The following is a 21,069-nucleotide window of genomic DNA, read 5'->3' on the forward strand; positions in this document are numbered from 1 at the left end:
ACTATGCTAAGAACACAAATAAACCAATGCAAACACTATACAATACCTATAAAATTTTACATGAACTAGTATCAGATTTTTCTGGATATTCCAGTACAATCCAGATCACAGTCTCCAAGGGAACACTATGAAGGCTATTCAAAGGGGCCATCTTTTAAGAAACCCACGAAGAATAAACAGAGTATATTATGGAGTTCATCAAAAGTGTCAGGCTCAGGTGTCGTTTTTGTAAGAGATGCATGTAACTCAGGCCCCACACTTGGTGGGTTAATTCAGGCAAACTAAAGCTCAGATGCAAAACACAAACACAAATATTAAGATAGCATTAGTCAGCTCTGTGCATAAGGGGGTCCTGACTACAGAGTAGGCAACCCAACCTTGCTTAGTGACTTGGGTGCCTGTAGGAGCTAGCCAAGGAAGATGCAATTGAGTAGCCACTGTCCGCTCACACATCCTGTGGGAAGGGAAGTGTTCTCACCTTAAGAAGGAATCTAGTATGAGCATCAAGTGTTACACCCCATTGCAGCTCAAGCCTAACACTTTCACAGAGTAAATCTGCATATTTAAGCAGAAGGAAACTTTGCATGCTGAAGCAGATTTACCCTTAGGAGACAGCAAAGCCTAGAAGAGATGACGGGAGGGGGGGGGGGGGTTCTCACAGGATGAGAGGGTAAACTGACCCACAGGGTCAGCAAGCTATCCTTTCTCCTTACAAACCAACTCTTGAAAATGGAGGGCCAACTGAGATTTTTGGACAAGGAAAGACTGTACAGTCTAGCCTTCCACTGGAGTGAATGGGCCAAATGGGAGAAAAACTGGAATTTAAAAAGAGACAGCATTTATTCTTGTGCTACAAGTGTATTCTAGGTCAGCTTTTGAGTTTTTCCCTGTGAAAAATTCAAGTCTGGTGACACAGCTACATCAAACACAGACTCCCAGTGTAGTATGGAAAATTTGGGCACAGCAGAATGAGCATGTTCTGAAAACTCAGTGGGAAATAATGAACAAGTCTGCTCAATGCTAGAGGTCTCATTACAAGACCAAAGCTATGGAGGTCTTTAAAGTGGGGATACAAAATGATCATACTAGAGTCAGTCATGTCCTCCCTATGCTGAAGCAGTGGGGGTTGTCTGAGGATTCCAAGAGAGAAAAGAAGCTTTTTGTGGTTGTAATAAGGGCAGGTAAGGTTAAGGCAGCTGCCCTAGTCAACCTTCACTGGAATTGTGCAAGATCATTCTGCAGGTTTTCACCCTTGACTGTGGGTAAGAGGAAAAAGAATTCACAGGGGGTTTCTAACTTTACCCTCTAGGTCTCGGGTCTTAGTGGCAACAAGTCCTTTAGAGGGCAGGGAACCCATGCTGATAAAACCTTACTGCTCTATATCAGTTCTAAACCACAATTATTAAACTACTGCATTGATTATGGCTCTGGCTCCCATCTGTTTTTCTTCCATTACCGATTCAGACAGATTAGTATGGCTTTGGTCTGGAACATTTAATCCACAATAATTTAAAACTATTTCTCAATCATGCAGTAAGCCCTGTATCACAAATATTCTTTACAAGCAGGTAGCTTTGATTCTAAAAATGCTTGGAATAAGAGTGTTTTCAGATAGTTTAATTCCCCTCCAAGTATTGACAAATTAAGGGCACTGTACAGGGTAAGGATCCGGCTTAAGATTTGTGGCGGTGTAGCACCTTCATTTTCTTTCTACAGAGATGTTGGTCTCCTTTTCCCTTTTCTTTTAGTATTTTCCTTAGAATAGTTGGCCATTACCAAGAGATGGTCAACTTTGAGGGGAATGAACAATAAAAGTGAAGAATAGAAAGCCCAATTTGTAAAAACTTGGTTTATTTCTGGTATCTAAACAGAAAAACTGTCTTTTTCAAATTTGCTAAAATTCTGAGGTTACCTCTGTTGTTGAAGTAAATGAAGACAACACATATTTTGTTTATTTGTATCTGCTAATGGAGCAGAGCACTACTTCATATAGACTTTTCCATACTTAGCCCATTAGCACTGTTTGGTTAAGTAATTTGTTCACAATAACACAACAGGCAAATGGAGAACAATGAAACTGGAACCTAGACTACAGGGAGAAACTTAGTTCAGCGTCTTAATCCACTACACTAATTGCCAGATTAATTATACTCCACTGTAGACAACCAGAGATTTTCTCCACCAAAAACTGGAATGAATTTGAGATATGTACCTAGTTGTCAAGCTGAGCTCAGGACTTGTCTTAAGTTTTCATTTAAAAAGGTGGACAGAATGACCTAAAGGATTTGCTTATATGCACTTGTATCTTGACAAGTCTCGTTTGCTTTAGCTTCTGTCTCTTTTCTAAGCCAGCTTCTTTTCAAAGGCCCTGTTTTAACTTGGTCTTTCACAATGGCTCCCGTTAGACAAGTACTTACCATGCCTGGCAATGGGAGGATGAAATGATTCTAATTACACAATCTTACCTTGTAACCTATAACTTCTAGGGAAACTTCTTGAAAAGAGAATGGGTACCAAAAGTACTTGTCCAAAGAGACATCAAGCAACTGCCCACTGATATACTGTAGTAAAAGCTTAAAATTTTAAGTTGTGAGTACTTTCTAACTACACTCTGTCATGGAGCTATGCTACAGGCATGATGACTTTCATACCCCAAATATGACTGCATGTATACACACACTAGAAGCTGCTAACACAAGCCATTTAATTCCTTCTTTTAAGGCTTTAACCCCTCAGAAAAGATGTCTTACATTTATTGGAGAAAGTACATTTTTTTATTTATTTAGATGCCAGACACTACTGCCACAGCCATCACAGACTTTCTGTACGGGTATTTACAGGCATCATCAATTATGCAGAATTTGGGCTTCTTAAATAAGCTGGGTGCTGTGAAAAAGGCTGACACATTTAAAAATGCCATAGATAATAAAGGGATGCATGACTAGGCTTAAAAAGGCCCTTGTGGTCATTAGGTTCATAGGTGTTTACTATGCTATGAATCTAAGGAATAGTTGGGGCTTTGGTTCCTCAGGCAGTTTAATAATTTGTGTAGGAGTCAAACTTCCATGACACCACCTCCAATATGAAGCACTCCGTCTTCAAATACAGCTTTGCTCCAAAGGACATACCTTCCTGGAGTGAGCACAGTCACTTCATTGCCTACATCACGAAATACAGAGAAGAGGAGACCTGGGTAGTACAGCCAAATCCTCAGCTAAACACAGACTAGAGTGTTAAAAATGGAAAAAACTACTGTCCCCCTCTTCAAAAGGGGACAATACTGTTAAGACTGAAGGCTGGTCTGCCCATGGCCTAATTGTGTGCCAGGTACTGACATACTCCTAATCTGCTACTAATATGACATAATGGCAGGCAGAGACCTGCTCCAGTAGGCTAAAAGCGTACAACTTAGCTACTGGTCCCATTGCAGGAAAAGAATGCAAGTCACCACATCAGTGAGATGAAAGGGTGCAAAGCTTCAGAGAACTTGGAGCATTGCACAACCTTTTCTCGGGTTAGTAGTCATTATCTTGAGAACAGAAACCATTAATTGGACAGCATGAAACTGCACAGATAAGATGCCCTCTGGTAATGTCAGAAAAAAACAAACAAAAAAAAAAAAACATTTGCCGTGAAGTCTTGACTGCTTAATGCAAGGCATAGGTACTAACACAACTACAATTTTACATCCTGCACCCTTCATGGTGCGATAACCTTCCTAAATTGTCCCACACTTTGAAATAGGGATGATACAAACCCATGGTTACCCAAAGCCACCATCCCCAAATGAAACACACCCTTAAAATACAGGCATTTCTTTCAAATTGTTACATTAACATTAAACACTAGTACCCGATTACAACCAAATACTTTTAGTATGCCACTGCATTTTTAAAATGCCTTACCTGAAATCTTCTGAAGATACCACCTCCAATTTTTGCTTCTTCCCAAAAATATCATCTGCACCATCAGTTTCTACTTCTCTTTTCTGGCTTCCAAGAGGAATATTTGTGGCTGCTTGACTTTTGCCATCTCTGCCTTTCCTGCATAAAGCATTAATATTTTAAGCAAAGCTTGTTTAAAATCTTAAAATGAAATAAAATGCAACACCAGATTTCTAAAGCAGCACAAGTAAACCAAATAATGCAAAGGAAACTTAACCATGTATAAAATAAGTATCAGAAAAGCAATAAATAAAAGTAGTTTGGATGTCTGGGTAGCATAGTTCACTGCCCCCCCCCTCCAAGTCTTTTCAGGTAAGCAGTGCCACAACACTTTTACCAAATCAAATAAATTTTGTTCTCAAAGGGAAACATGTTAAATACCATGAAGAGTATCTGAAATAAAAATGGTACATCATCCTATGCCATGAAAGATGTTTACTGTTTACATAGTCAGTGGTATGGAGCCCCCACTGTGACCCAAATGACAAAAGTAAAAGCAGTGATCTAAACATGTTATTTTTTTGGAAGGGATAATGAGGCAGCAGCCTAATTAAGGCCTGCAGGGAAGGGACAGGATGGGGGTCTATGTGGTTGGGTCATGAGAACACATGGGGATACCAGAGGCTGTGTTATGAACCAGCGCTACAGGGCAGGTGGGGGGACAAAATGAAGGGCACACTTCCACAAAAGTGGGAATGTTTCCATCACACCACCACTGAATGCTCACTTCATGGTGTCAGCCCAAATGTCGGGAATGGTAGACTATCAAAATACCCACCTTGCAATTCAATATGAAAAGACTCTCCACCTGGAACTTCCCCGCTGAGTGGAGCATGACAGCTTGCACCCATAGGAAACTTTTCAGGAGGGTTGGCCTTCATGTGAAAGGCCACTTTTCACCAAGCAGACATCTCAAACATGGGAACTACGGTGGATGGAAGTACAAGGGATGTGACCACAGAGGACTAGAAATTCAGACCTTGGTGGTAGTGAGAAGAAAAAAGTTTTGTTGCAACACAAAAAAGTTAACGAGTTCTTTGACCAACTTTATACAAAAGCAAAATGTTAAGATCTCCCTATGCTACAGCTCTTTTGACACCTCATGTAAAAGTGAGCTCTGTACACCAGAGCTAACAAAAAAATTCAGCCACCTTCAAATAGTTATCCTTACCAAACTAATGGTATTTATCTTAATACTATCACTATATTCCTCAAACATTCTTGCAACTCTGTCATGCTTATTCTTAGATGAACATTTCTGTGATCAGTTTAAACTTATCTGAAAGAAGCGACAGCACTAGCGTCTTCAAGTCATCTGTGAGATATCCAGTATCCACTACACTAACATACCAATGAAGTACAATTGTGAATGGCTATCATAATCATACCATGTTCTGTTTGTGTATCGCTGTTAACATTCATAGATAAATGGCATTCAAGTGCAGGAAGCTATCAGCCTCTAGTTAAGAGAACCGCTGTATGACATTCCCCTGAAGAGGCATAAAAAATTCTTACTGCTGATGGTTCCAACCAGAAAATCTGAGACACTGTAAACCACACCAACTCCATTTCTGCTTTTGAACAGGGCAGCCAACAATGAACCTACCAGTACCCCCAGTATTACCTGGTTAAGAGTGACATGCATGTCTGAAAAAAAAATTCAATACCCATTTTGATAAATTACACATATAAATTGATACTTGCACATCACTTAACATGACCCCAATACAGCACTCTAAACAAAAATACTCATCCACATAACCCAAAAAAAAAGGTTTTTAATAATCTCAAAAAGTAGACTACACAACATTCAAAAATACATTAGAAGAAAGGAAAAGAACAGACAGGAACTCCTTCAAGATCAGTAACTCTTATAAAATTAACTACATTTGTCATGATAAAATGGTCTCTAGCCAAAGACTGGGTTGGTTGACTTCAGCAAACCTTAAAACCCAAAAATGGGAGGAGAATGAGAAGTTCCTATTACATGACTGGATGCCTAGATTTTAACATTTGATGAAGGTGCAAATGGAAACAACTCATTCTCCCCAATGGAGCTCAGGATGTTTGCACTGCAGCTTCCAATGTGCAGAGGCAAGTCTAAGCTTTTTGATAAGAAGTTATGTACTCACCATAACGTTCCATCCGAGTAGGTAAACTTCATTTGTCAGCAACCTATGGGTTATTGGATCCATATCGGATCCGAGCCGGCAGTTTCCAACAGCTGAGACCAGAGCTCCAAGCTCCTCCCCCTACCCATAACCCCCTGCCATTCTTTACCGACCTCAGATAGAGTTTGCCTAAAGCAACACCTGCAATATCATAGAAGAGACCACCTCTATAGGTTAAACCTGGATACAATCAGTCATGACACAGGAAATACCATGAACATCCAAGTAGGTCAGGGGGATGGACGGTTGCTGAGAAATGAAGTTTACCTACTCAGATGGAACGTTATGGTGAGTACATAACTTCTTAATCTGAAGTAGTTAACTTAATTTGTGCATCAACCTATGGGACAGGGTCCCCAGCTACCTGAATCTTGGGAGGTCCTCATGGAAGGATGTTCTGGAGCACTGCAGAGCCAAAGGATGCTCTCCCTCTGGAGACAAAATCCAACTTACAGTGGTTTATAAAAGTATGAGATGAAGCCCACGTGGATGCTGAGCAAATGTCATCCAAATATACTCTAGAACGAAAAGCAGCAGAGGTCGAAATAGACAGTAGAATGGGCATGGACTCCCTGAGGTGCAGGCCGGCCAGCACTCTCATAAGCCAGAAGAATACACTGGGAAATCCACCTGGACAGTGTGACTTTCGAAACAGGTTTCCCCAGACTACGTTTAGCAAAGGATACAAACAGCTGGTCTGATTCCCTATGACTAGCTGTCCTGTGTAAATAGAATCGTAGTTGTCTGTGTACACCTAAGGAATGCAACTTGTACTCGCCCTTATTCTGATAATTGGGAAAGAAGACTGGTAAGTTAATAGACTGGTTGATGTTAGATTCTGATGCAATTCTGGGCAGAAAGGAGGGATAGGTCCTGAGGGATACTCTATCTTTGTGGAAAGTCAAGTACGGTGGCTTGGCGCAAAGGGCTTGAAGTTCCAAAACACTTCTTGCCAAAGTAATGGCAAGAAAAGCTGTTTTCCAGGATAAGAATTTGAGATCCACTGAAGCTGCAAGCTCAAAGGGAAAAGTTGTTAAAGCCTGGAGTACCAGTGCTAAATCCCAAGGAGGGACCAAATCCTTCACCGGGGGTCTTAGTAAGAAGGTGCCTTTTAAGAAGGCCTTGCACAATCTGGACGAGGTCAAAGGACCCAGATCACATCCAACATGGTAATGAGAGACAGCTGCCAATTGTACTTTGACTGTGGAGGAGCTAGCACCTTGGTCAAATAACCCGGATAGGAAGTCTAATATTGCTGGCAATGAGCTGTAAAGGGGTCCAAGTTCTTGTGCTCCGCCCAGATAGAAAAACATTTCCATTTGCTATTATAACCCCTTCTAGTAGACGGCTTGTGAGCAGCTACTTGGATGGCTTTGACCGGGGAAGAGATACAGGGAGTCCTAGCTAACAGTGGAACTGGATCAACCAAGCTGTGAGCTTGAGACTGTTCAGGTTCCGGGCCGGCAGGCCGAATGGGTGAGAAATCAGATCAGGAATGGGATCTAGAATCCAGGGAGGATTCACCAGATGAGACTATAGATATGGGAACCACGCCTGACTAGGCCAGAATGGGGCTATGAGGATTATTCTGCTCCCCAACAGTCTGGCTTTCTGCGAAACTTAAGCATCAGGGGAAGTGGAGAGTAAGCATAAGTAGACCGGGTGGCCAAACATGCACCAGAGCATCTCTGAGATTCCCCGGGTGAGGGAATTAGAGCGAAGTAGTCGTTGCACTTTGTTTTTGAGAGAAGCGAAAAGATCGCAATGAGGTTGACCCCATTTGGAGAAAATCAGCTTTGCTACCTTGAGATTCAGAGACCACTCGTACAGCGATAGGATGGTGCGACAATCTGTCCGCTAGGATGTTGGACAGTCCCGGAATGTGCGTCGCTATGAGAAAACGGTTGGTGGAAATCGCCCATTCCCACACTCTGGATAGGACCTGGTTCCCCCTTGTTTGTCGATATACCAGACGAACGACATGTTGTCCGTCTGGGTCGCAATTGTCCAGACGGGAAGAAGGCTCTGAAGTGCTTGCAACACTAACAGCACCGCCCTCATCTCTAGGACATTGATATGCAGTGAGGTCTCCACATGGTTCCACGTGCCTTGGACGGTCCTGCCCAAACAATGCCTCCCCACCCAAGGCAAGAGGTGTCCGTGGTCACTGTGGTTAAGGGAGGGGACATAGAAAAGGGGCACCCCTTCTGGAGGTCCGAAGATTGGAGCCACCACAAGAGGCGTCTTCTGCAAACCCTGCTGAGAAGAACAGGATGGCTCAGGGGGTAATGAAGGAAGGACCATTGGACTTGGAGGGTCCATTGCAGGATTCTCATATTTAGGCGCGCCATGGGCAAAAGGTTAATGGTTGCCACCATCGAGCCTAAGGCCCTCAGGACCAATTCTGCCGGAAGGGCTGGGTAATGAAGAATGGCCTGCAAATTAAGTTTTAAAGATTGCAGCCGGTCCGGAGTCAAGAAGGCTATAAGCTGATTTGTGTTCAACCTGGCTCCAATGAAGTCTATGACCCGAGGTGGCAGAAGGGAAGATTTTCCCACATTGATCGTGATCCCCAGCCAGGGAGCTAGGTGAAGAAAATAATTCCTGGTCGTGCAGAGTAGATGGCCTTGAGGGCGGTCAGGAGCCAGTCGTCCAGGTATGGAAAGACCTGAATTCCCTGGAGTCTCAGGTGGGCCGCTGTGGTGAGACCAAAGGGGAGGTCCAGAATTGGTAATGGCTGGCTCCTAGCCTGAAGTGGAGAAACCTCCTGGACAGTCAGTCCATCAAGATGTGGTAGTGCGCGTCCTTGAGGTCTATGGAGCACATCCAGTCATTCTCCTGCAAGAGGGGGAGAATGGATTGAAGGGTGACCATCCAGAACTTTTCTTAGGTTACCGCTAGGATCAAGAGAGAAAGGTCGAGGATTGGTCTTAAGTCCCCCGTCTTTTTTGGAACCAAGAAGAACCTGGAGTAAAAGCCTGATTCGTACTGGTCTGGGGGGGGGGGGGGGATGTGCTGGATCACTCCCTTTTCTAGCAGCCGCTGAATTTCCATGGCTGCGGCCTCCCTTTGATTGGGTGGGACATCGGGGAGGGATCTGGATCAGAGAGGGGGATGGAGAAACAGAATCTCGTAGCCTCTGGATATAATCCGAAGCACCCAGCGGTCTATTGTGATGGACTCCCAAGTTGCTAGGTGCTTCGAGAAATGGCCCCCGACTGCCTCCAGAGTGGAGCAGTCTGGTAACCCCTCAGGGTTGCTGCGTGGGCCGATCAGAGAAAGGTTCTCTGGACCCAAAGTTTTTCGGGCCCACTCTGCCTCTAGGGCGGCGTCCACCCTGTCCTTCTCTGCCCCTGAAGGACGGGGTTCTTGAGCGAAACTGGACCGCTGAGACTTCCGGAACCACATCTTCCTCTGTCCCTTTTGGTTCTAGGAGAAGGACCTTTGGGGAGCAGAGAAGCAGACTCCGACGGCAGACAGCGTCTTTCCGTCTTTCTTGCTCTGGACCTTGCCAAAGAGGGCAGAATGATCAAATTGGGCATTAGCGAATGACGCCTTAAAGGGTTCTGCGAAATCACAGTGGTGGAGCCACGCCTGTCGCTTTAGGACGACACCCGCTCCGCTAGCTCTAGCGGCTCCCTCCGTAGCATGGGATAGTAACCGCAGTGAGGTATTGGAAAAAGACCTGAGAGTGAACTTGTTTGTCCTCTGCCGACATGGACTCTGGGGGCGAACCAGCGTACTCTTTGATAAGGTCCCGCTGGAGTCATATGACGTGTGCCATATAGTTCAGCGACCTTACAGAGAAGGTGGCTGAAGCAAACACACACTTCCCCAAGTGGTCCATCGCTCGAGACTCCTTGTCAGGAGAGTGGACCGTGGGACGCTCCTGGGCTAGTTCCCTTTTAGTGGCAGCCGCCACCAACATGGCATCTACGGGGGGGTCCCCTTACTCCAATGTGACCTGTCCAAGGGGGGGGCTATGAATTCTGTCCGGCCTCTTCCATGCCCTGGTAGTGATCAGGTCTACCAGGAGGTCGGCTAGAGGGGACAAGTAGATGGGCCTGCTTCGCCTCCAGAAACACGGGCTCATCCAAGGTAGGCTTTGGGGCAGACCACCCCCCTCTAATCCTGAGCATCTCCATGATGTCTCCAAATGAGAAGTCTTTGGGGGGTGATCTTGGGGAGCCTTCCCCTTCCTCCAAGTCAGTGTCCTCTGTCAAGGACTCAGGGGAGTCCAAGTGCCTCCTTTTGCACTTGCGTTTGTGGGGGACTTCCTCGGGGGGGCTGTCTGAGGAAGCCTTATCAACCACATCCTGTTCCAACAAAGGAACGATCTGGGACGTAAGAGCAGGCTGTCCCTGGGGCCGGGTGATGGAAGTCGGGCCCATCTGAGAGGGAGTGCAGGGTGGGGCCATAGCTAGGGCTGGGGGCCTGGAGTCCCTCGACAGAACCCTCTCCACCACGTCGAAGGCCGAAGGAGAGCTGCTAGGATCAGAGAGCAGACCCTCCCTCGGATCCGAAGCGCGGATCAGCGCCAAGATGATCGGATCCGAGGGCCCAGTATGCTCAGACCTGAACGGAGCCGAAGGCATACTAACAGTCTCAGATTCGAAGCTCAGCTCTCTGCTCAGAGCACTCGAATCTGTAGAAAAGGGACCCGACAGACTCGAGGGTGCCATCGGTGCCGAAGCACTACTATCCGCGCCGACAGTCCCCCGGCTCCAACGCTAGTCTGCTCCGAAGACCCCGAACCCGGGAAGCGGGTCGGGGAAGGAGCAATCGGGGAAAAAACATGGGGTCGAGCTCCCCCCCGGAGGGGGGGGGGGCAGGAGCACTCCCATCTGTCGTTGGGCCTGGAGGAACCTTCGCATCATCCGGTCCAAGTCTGCATCAGTTAAACTTCTAGTGCACCTAGAGGAGGCCACCGAGGCGGGACGGGAGTGCCGCCTCGATGACCTCGAAGGAGACCAGGTCTCCTCCTCCTCCGGCCCCAGCAAGAAGCAGGGTGAAAGGAACTGAAAAGGAGAAGGCTTGGAGGTCTCGGGGGGAGAAGCCCGCTTGGCTGGCGAGCCGATGCAGAGGCTTCGGCCCGCCGCTTGTGATGCTTCTCCTTGCGCTTCTCTATCCCTCTTGGCCCAAGGAGGGAGGTAGAGTCCCGCCAAGGGAAGTTGCCGCAGGAACCACGGGGGGACCAGAGGACGCAGCCGAGTCTGGGTGCAGAAGTCCCACCAGAATCAGCTTCGACCTCAGGTCCTTGAGAGCCCTGGGGTTGAACGCTGCACAAATAGTGCAGCCAGATGACAGGTGTTCAACCCCAAGGCATAAAACGCACAGTGTGGCCATCTGCTGGGAAGAGCTTATGGCCACACTCTGTACATTTAGAAAAAAAAAGTTTTGGGGGCCTCTGCCATCGTAAGCTAAAAACACACTCACTATGCCCCAAAGCCACACACACCCTAAAGCTCACACGAAACAGGGGGGGGGTAATACAAAAAGGGTACACTAACAATAAGTTTAACAAACACACACTCAAAACAATGCACCCACAACTTTAGCTATCCAAAAAAAAAAAAAGAAAGGATTTTCTCACAGAATATACGCTCGAAGGCCCTGGAAGCTCGAGATCAAGCTGCTGGTGCAACCGCGGCAAACTAGATCTGAGGTCAGTAAGGGATGGCAGGGGGGTATGGGTAGGGGGAGGAGCTTGGAGCTCGGATCTCAGCTGTTGGAAACTGCCGGCTCGGATCTGATATGGATCAGATAACCCATAGGTTGATGCACAAATGAAGTTAACTACTTCAGATTGTGATTCTGCCTTCACATTTCAAACAAATGCTCATATCTCCAGAACCACAGGGGTTACTAAAAAAGTGTAAAAGGCAAATTCTTCACTACAGACTACTTTTATAGCCATAGCACTCATTAGGCTCTAGGTCTTAAACTAAATTTTAAGACACACTAAACGGGGCAACTAGTCAATTTGTAATATTTTGTCAACAAATTAAAATTTCAGCAACCAGTCAGGTAATGCACATAGTATCAACAGCATTTTGTTCATCCAGCAAAGAGCTTTCATGAGGCTAACTTATACAGTCTGTGTTACTTGGTTGTTGAGATAATTAGAAAAAGCATGACATTATATAAACAATTAATATCTTTATCTGCACTAAGAGGTCAACTATCAATACTGTTGAACTGGCCATTGTGTAAGCTTTAATGATGAAATCTTAATACTTTGTATGCAGCTTGGTTTTGGCATTACTGATGCAAATACAAACAAGTACTATTCGACAGAGTCAGTAGGATGTAATTGACGAAAGACCTGGAGGCATCACTCTGCTATAATGAGTTAAGTAGGAGTGCCACAAAGACTTCAAGATTGACATTCTTGAAGGATGTAAGGGTGGCCATTGTCTTGTTGACTGTGCCCCAGACAAACAAGAGGAAAAGTCATTTTGAGTTTGCCATTTTAAGAGAGGCTGTTTGGATACTGGTGTACCCTACTTCGCAGGAATGGAGGAAACAAAGATACACAGACTGCAAAGCTGATTGCTGGGATGCAAAATGGGGAGCTGAATAAAATGATTCAGGGACAGATCCAAGTCTAACTTAGGCAATAAAGGAAGGCTGGCTCAGAGTGCCACCTTCACCATATGAAAAAACAGTAAGGGTCTCTACACATCCAGACCTAGAGTTCCAAGATCTTTCAGGCCAAGGAGGAAACTACCAAAATAATTTTAGAAAAGAACTGGCATGTCTGGAAAGAAGGGGGAAAAATAAAGTTTGGGAGCAGGGTGTGTTTCAGAAACAGCTTCACAGCAGGGATGGTGATAAAAAGGCTGAAAATTTTGATAAGTACCCCTTAAAACAAGAGTAGGTAGATCATAATTAAACAGGACAGCTACTACAGTGCTCGAGACCACCACCATCAGCACAGTGCCCAGACACAGAGTCACTAAGAGATGAACCATACAACACCTCAAATTCCAGGACTGAAAACAATAATGCTTTAGTAATTGGTGATTTAAATCAGGCACACCGACTACTCAATTACAAGGACAGACAAATACAAGGTTACGTTTTTGCCTTTATAGTACCAGGATCTGGGACATCTCAAGGACTCTCAAGCCTATTGCACTGGACAAATCTGACCTGCTGTTAGCCCAAATTGATGTGAATGCTTAGGGCACACATTCCCTGAGGGACATGAGGGAATTTGTTGGATTTCAACAATTTTTTGTTCAATGTGGGGAAAACACTAGCCCAGAGTGGATTTCTTCCTTCACATGGAATGATACCTACAAAAATACAATAAAATAAAGAGACAACTCACTTAAACAACCAACTATGGAGTTGGTATCATTTGAGTAGAGTTCCAGTATGCAACATGTGATGAGATGACCAACAGTCCAACTTGTTTTGCCATTAATAGCCTGTATCTTGTCCCATGGCTTCCATATACTGGCTAAAGCCTTTGCTAGCATAATACCTTCTTTACTAATGTAGCCATCTGCAGCCTTCATCAGACCACATCAAGCTGGCTCTCCCTGAAACCAGAAGTCTCAAACTGCCTATTCTTGGGGATCTCTTGTAAATAAACCACATACATACGTGTGGTTGCATAGACTTGGCTTCAAATTAAAGACAGCATTCCTATAAACAGCAACTGCTCGTTGTCCCTCGGTCATAAAATCTATCAATTAACCCCCTAATTAAATATGCTGAATCCTGTGTTAAATCACTGAAAGGATTAAATTGATTAACTGTACATACTACTTCATTAGAGGGCTTGACCGAGGGACAATGAGCAGTTGCTGTTTTGTGGAGTTGCTTTGTTTTACTTCATTTTTACAGACAGCATTCCTTCCGGGGCTAGTGAAAATGCCCCCCACCCACCACCACTAAACTTTTTGATATTTAAGGACATAATCTCTAGATGGATTTCCGGAGACCCACAATCTTAACTTACTACAAAACCTTCTATAGCACACAGTGCATGTCCCCCGATTCCCAAATTTAACTATTGATTGCAAAAAAAAAAAAACACCACCCAAAAAAAACAAAACCCCAAAAAAAAAAAAAACAAAACCAAAAAAAAAAAAAACCAAAAAAACAAACAAAAAAAAAAAATAAATAAATAAATAAAAAACACCTTTATAAAGGGAAATTTCAGATACTCCTCAATAAAACTGAGCACATATAATCGGGGGGGGGGTCAAGCATGCCCACAGATTAAACAAATTTCTTAGAACAACATCAAGATCAATTCTTGACCAGGTCCTAACTAATAAATACTACATGCATCACTGATTTAGCTTCTTTATCCCTGAAGAAGTCTGACCATAGTCCTGTAACCTTCTCTTTCAAAACCTCTAAAACCCTGAAATCAATTTTTGTTATATCTGCCTACACCTCACTACCTTATTAAAGCCAAACACAATAGGAAGCTTAAGTCACTACTTTAGTGGTTCACCAGCTTAAAAGGTTCATATAACAGATCTAAAATTAATGCAGTCTTTAATGTGGGAAATATCAGTAAGGAACTAAAAGCTACTATCATGGCTAATCCAATCAACCATGATTTTTTATTTACGTTCGGAACACCCAGCAGTGTTCTAAACTTATCCAAAGTAGCACCAAGCAGTTAGCTCCAGACTTACAGGATGGCTGCACATTAAGTAACAGCTTAATTCCAGCTCTACCGTGACACAACAGAAACTCAGCAGAGGCCAGTAAACTTATGTTGATGGGTAAATTTCAACAACTGGCTGATAAGTGCACTGCCTAGATGCAAGGAAGAGAGAAATACAGAAGACCTGGAAAAAAAAATCAGGTGCAAAAAGCGAGGAAGAAAACACTGACTGGGAAAAATTATGCAGCTGTTCAGCAACAAGCAAGACAACCTCCAGAGATTACTTCCAGTAATAAGACAACTGCACACATACCTAGTTAAAACAAAACACTGATGGAGTATATCAACACAAACAAAAGGGTGGAAAATGGAAGACTAAACACATTCAGATGAGGTGATAAAGCTACAAAACTCACAGGCTGAAATGAAGAAAAGGCAGGCTGAACAGGAGACTACTCAGGAAGAGACTCTTCAAAAAATAGAATCAGAGGAAAGCTAGTAGGAAAGCCCAGACAATTTCAGCTATACCAGAGAAGCTAGAAGGAACAGACTGCATTCATTTTATGAAAGCACAAATAAGCAACTGGACTGATATTACAAAGCAGGCAATGTTGGCTGAAAGGGCACCATGTGTATGCTCCAAACCTAGCTATCAGAAAGCAACCTAGACCTTTAAACAGTAAAGATGAAGTACTACCAGCAGGAGTTGATTCTGACAAAACTGTGGCAGAGGAGGACTAAGTACTTAATCTGGGAGTCAGCAGAGTGTTTGTGAAGAATGATTACTCATTGTACACCAGGCAGAAGAGTACATTTATTCCACTATTCAGGAAATGTCCACCAGGCAGAAGAGTAAATGTATTCCTTTATTTGGTAAATGGTGCGATGCAGGTATGAGATTCAAACTGTTGTACCCAGCTGTCTTAAAGGTGTTCTTCCCTGAAGGGACAAAATCATTTTTTGATGAAGTACATGGTAAAGAGGAAATGCAAATGCTTGTCCAACAAAAAGTGAGCTGTGAAACAGGAAATTCTGCTTCTTCTGGTAATAAAGACCATAGACAAACTTATCTGTGAAACCTTTTCCAATATTTCAGAGGAAGATTTTTGGAGAGAATGAAGGGAGCACGAGAGCTGACTAGAAGAATTGACAGTATGTTTGAAATGAAGCAGAGACAGGATTTGGGAGATGGAGACTAACCGTAATAAAGCCAGTATCAATGTGCTATTTCAATGCAATAAATTATATTTGTGAAATAGAACACAAACAAGAAAATCTGAAAATATTGGACTTGCAGAATTTGTTGGACTTGGGACTCTAGCATATCCCCTACTTCAGGTCATTAAATGCTCAAAAAATATATTTTGGGGAGAGAAACTAAGTAAATTAAATTTTTTCCTTAATAGTACTATTTTTTGTGGCTTGTGCTTTTCTTTGCATGCTATAAAGTAAAAATTCAGTTATTTATGAGTGCAATGGGGAATGTAAACAGGTGCTGCTGCTTAGCCCCTTATCTTTCTCCCCCCTCTTTCTTCTTGTTCAGTTTTAAGAAACGTAGGCACTGCAATGTAAAAAGCCTGGGTAAAACAGCATGACTAAAGCTAAATAAGTTAACATACTTTTTCTCATTCTTGCATGGCTGAATGACTGGGTTAAAAGGACCTTAGATTGGTTTAGTAACCAGTTTTAAAGCAAGTAAATGAAAAACAAATAAATAGAGGCTTTTTTCAAGCAAATGAATGTATACTTAATAGTAGCTCTGTACCTGGTCCTCATGTCTTCATGAAAACTATCTGATAACGAGAAACCAGTTAGTGGAGAGTGACTGACTTGGGGGGGGGGGCGTCAAGAAACTGTTTAGGAAATATTCTCCAAAAGTATTCAGGGCTTTTCCCAGCTGGGAAAGCTATAAAGACAACACAAAACCAGTTAACACTTAGAAGCACAGGCTGCACTATGCATCGTAGCATGGATAACTTCTCTTGGAAGTTAATCAAGTGTTTGAGTGTGGCTGTCAGTTTGGGACATTTGTTCCTTTTAGGAGGGTAAAACTTCAACATTTGCAGATGTACATACTTGTGTGTGTTAGTATTACGTTAATAGGTTTTAGGAGTGTAGTGTTTTTTGAGGGCTTTCAATAAAACAAAAAAGTTTTGTTAACATATGACACAGGCTCAAATGGATGACAAGAAACGCCCGTCTAAAATTTCAACCTGCCAGTGTATGCATGTAAAACGTAAAAGCTAGAACTAGACATTCAAAAAATGAGTACATAAGAATTACAGAAAGTATCATTGCATTAAAAAGTTGCGTCTTTAAATCTCAATAGTCCCACAGATGAATACAAAAAAAGGAAGTAGTGATCTATATTAAAAATGTACAGCTCTGTTACAGGAGGCACAACTGGAAAGAACCGAACATGTGAAGTTGATAAAGAAAGGTTGGTTATTCCACAGAATACTTGGGACAAAGGATAAGAGAAGTACTTGTATTAAAATTGCAAGAGGTGCTCCAATAGTGATAGATGATGATTAAAAAAGATAAGGCTAAGGGGCTACTGGCAAGGGAGGAGGACTACACTGGCATGCATTTATATTTCATCTAAAAAAAAATGCTAGAATGGAATTTAAGAAAATTATGGGAGAAATAATCAGTTTTCAGCAAGAAATGTTACTTTTATGTGGGGACTGGAATTTGATTTGCAACAGTGAACAAGGTACATTTTTGAAGAAATGTATTAAAATATTTAGCATGGAATAGGTGAATTCAGTAATAGAACTTTAGAATGAATTTATAGGTTTATAGGTTTATAGGTTTATACTAGGCTATCTGCCCTAAGGCATTTATAAGCCTAGCCCAAATTATTGTGGCTTACGCCACCCCTTATATGAAAAAATACTGTGCCCATTAGTTTGTTATGCCTCTGTCCAGCAGTGACCCAGAGATGATTCCCGGGGTAAACCTACGATCTCCCATCCACAGGTCTAGATTTCTCTTGAACAGAGTCAGCGAGGTGCTCTGCCTCACATGGACCGGGATTTTATTCCACAGCATAGGGAGTCTCTGAGTGATAAATCTATCCCTCCAGCACGTCCTATTTATATCCGTGCTAAGGTTTAAGTCGCTTGCTCTAGTGGTTTTGGTGGATTTGGATTTTTTGAGGTGGAGCATGTCCATTAATTCCGGGTTGGACATGGCCTTGTATGTCAGGCACATGTCACCTCTGAGCAGACGGTATGCGACTGAATAGAGCTGGAGTTTCTTCAATCTGGCAGCATATGACAGATTTTGGAGTCCCTTTATCCTTTTGGTGAGGAACTTTTGGGGTCTCTCCAATTGCTGCAGATGTCGGGTGAGATACATCCCGAATGGGGCATTGTACTCGATCATTGGTCTGATAAGTGAAGAGTACAGGGGAACAATGACCTCACTAGATCTGGATGTGAATCCCTTCATGATCAGGTGGGCAATGTAGAAGGTCTTTCTAACCACTTTAGCAATGTGAGTGTCAAAAGAAAGGCCACTGTCAACCTGGGTCCCCAGGTCCCTGATAACCTCTTCTGTGCTTAGTGGATTGCCACCTATATGGTAGCTTGGGGTTACCTTGTTTTTCCCGAAGGGTATGACTATACATTTTGTGGCATTTAACTTCAGGCCATGGCTCTGGCACCAGCTATCTGTTTCCGTGAGTCCCTTCTGAAGGATATCCGTGTCCGATGCACTTTCCACTATGGCCCAGTTTGCAGTCATCTGCAAACTTTGTCAGCCAAAGTCCTCCCATGTTGGCCTGTACTTCTGAGAAGTAGATGCCAAACAATAGGGGCCAAGGACCGAGCCCTGTGGGACACCACTTGTGACCGGCTTGGAGTCTGACACAGCGCCAGCAACTCTAACCCTGTGGGTTCTGTCCTTAAGCCAGTTTGCAACCCATCTTGTGACATATGGGTTTACATTTAAGCTGGTAAGTTTTTCTACAATACCCGAGTGGGGTATTGTGTCGAAAGCCTTTGCAAGGTCAAGGTAGGCTGTATGGACTGCCTTTCCCTCATCAATGGCCTTGGTGACTATTTCAAGAAGTCGACCAAGTTCAAAAGGCATGATCTTCCCTTGACAAAGCCAAACTGGGTCGGGTCCAATGTCTGCAAGTCCCCTATATCTTTGTTTATGAGCTCCATTATGATCCTCTCCATAGCTTTGCAGACTAGACTTGTTAAGCTTATGGGGCGGTAATTACCAGGGTCCGTGAGGCGCCACCTTTGTGGAGTGGGACCACAGTTGCCGTACGCCAGTCCTTGGGCACGTATCCTGTGGTAAGGCTGAGATTAAACAGCTGCCTTATGTGCGGGTTTAATTCCTCATTTAGCTCATGTAGCACACAGCCGGGGACACCATCCGGTCCCATTGATGCTGTGTTTTTAGCTTTAGAGAGAGCAGCTTTCACCTGCGCATTTGAGATGTCCGGGAGGCTACACTCGGCTGGGATAGTTATCTCTCCTTTAGGGGAGAGGGGTGAAGTTTGCACTGAACCTGTCTGCCAGTATGTTGGCAATGTCTGTGGGTTCAGTGATTTTTGTATCATTTTGGACTAATTCTGAGCATATCTGTGAGTTTCCACCCAGGTTCTTAACATAGCTGAAAAAGGCCTTATGATTGTCCTTTGAATCCATGGCAATTTTTCTCTCAAAATTGGCCTTAGTTGATTTTATGAGTGCTCGTATTTTTTACTAATAATGATCAGGGTGACTTCCCTTTTATGGATTTTGTTCTATCATGTAATAGCTTTCTCCTCTTATTGTAAAGTTTGTTAATGGCTGGGGTCCACCAGACTGGACGTTTGCCCTTTGTGGAAAGAGTCTTGGTTTTATTTGGGATTGCCTGATCCATGCAGTCCTGGAGGTGTTCATAGAAGGCATTTGTAAGGGCTTCCAGCTTGGGTTGTGGTTTCCTCTGACTCAGGGGCCTTGAAGGATACCACACCAGCCTTGAGTAGTGTGAAGTTTGCTTTAGAGAAGTTCTTCACTATGGTCTTTTTTGTTTGGGGTGGGGCGGGATGTGGATTTCCAGTGAGATTAGTTTATGATCAGATCTCACCAATGAGGGATATACTTCGGTGTGGAGCATTTTGTCCCCATGTTTGTGACAATGAGATCTAGTATATTTTCTCCTCTCGTGGGAACAGTGACTAGCTGTTCCATGGCATTTGAATTTATGAACTCCAGGAACCGTTGGGCTAGAAAGTTAGGGCTTGAGTAATGTTCCCAGTCTATATTCGGGTAGTTGAAGTCACCCAATATGATGGTGTTTGGAGATACATTTATACCCTCCAGTGTCTTCAGGAAGGCTGTGTGGGGTTCCTGAGTTTGAGAGGGTGGCCTGTAGCATGCTACAATTTGTAGAGCAGTTTTGCCTATGGTTAGTTGCACCTGGATGGTTTCCAAGCTTCATGCGTTGCCACCAACCTGGAGGTGTGAGTATCCTTTATGAATATGGATACACCCCTCCTTTTGTGGAGTGGTCCGGGTTTTGGGGCGGAACGCATGATATGAGGTAAAACCTAATAGTGCCGGGTGCTCTCAGGAGCCTTGAACCAGGTTTCAGTTACAGCACAGACATCGATGTTCTCCATACTGAGAAGGGCCTCGAGTGCGTGCATTTTGAGATTTAGACTTCTGGCATTGAGCAGCATTACCCTCAATTTCTTCCCATTTTTGTTTTCTAGGGTGGTAGGTTTAGAATTTGAGCCTTGCCTAAAAAGGCACTATGGGGTGGCAAGAGCCTTAGCCAATATCCGGAATCCCAGGGTGACAGGTGCAAGCCGTCCCTTGCGAAGCAGCGTGGCTTGTCAAGCATGTCATCCCAGGCAGACAGACACTGGATCCCCTTTGAATGACACCAGACATTAAGCCAATTGTTAAAGCTGATCATCTTGTCTCTATATTGTGGCATCATTCTTGGTGAAGGAAGGATACTGCTCAGGGTTAGGGTCATACCTGCCTGGGCTACATAATCAGAGAGCTCCTCTATGTCTCTTTTCATGTAGTCCAGGGAGGTATGTCTCAGGTCGTTCACACCAGCATGGACAATGACTGTGTCATATTTGTACTTGCCGTGGAGTGACCCGAAGTGCTTGTGTTATGTGGCGGATTCTAGCACCCGATAGGCAGCTTACTGTGACCCTCTCCTTGTTCAGCCTGGTGAGTGGGACGCCAGTGTGTCTGACTATGGAGTCACCTATGACAAGTATGTTTGGTGTTGTATTTGGCCTTAAGGGCTGTGACTGCTTTGCACACTGCTTTTGTGGTTTATGTGTTGCTTGTGG

The 21,069-nt window shown here is 43.9% G+C and overlaps 1 protein-coding gene across 1 annotated transcript in view; it reads right to left on the reverse strand.

Annotated features, from left to right (window-relative positions):
• Positions 1-21,069, reverse strand: part of MTREX (Mtr4 exosome RNA helicase) — a 1,888,266-nt gene that overhangs the window by 1,800,127 nt on the left and 67,070 nt on the right. Inside the window, exon 2 of the mRNA XM_044063928.1 lies at positions 3,906-4,043. Within this exon, the coding sequence (XP_043919863.1) occupies positions 3,906-4,043 (138 nt within the window). The remainder of the gene's footprint in view (positions 1-3,905; positions 4,044-21,069) is intronic.

This window comes from Protopterus annectens, chromosome 2.part2, assembly GCF_019279795.1.
Source record: "Protopterus annectens isolate FY-2018-M chromosome 2.part2, PAN1.0, whole genome shotgun sequence".
Taxonomy (NCBI): domain Eukaryota; kingdom Metazoa; phylum Chordata; order Ceratodontiformes; family Protopteridae; genus Protopterus; species Protopterus annectens.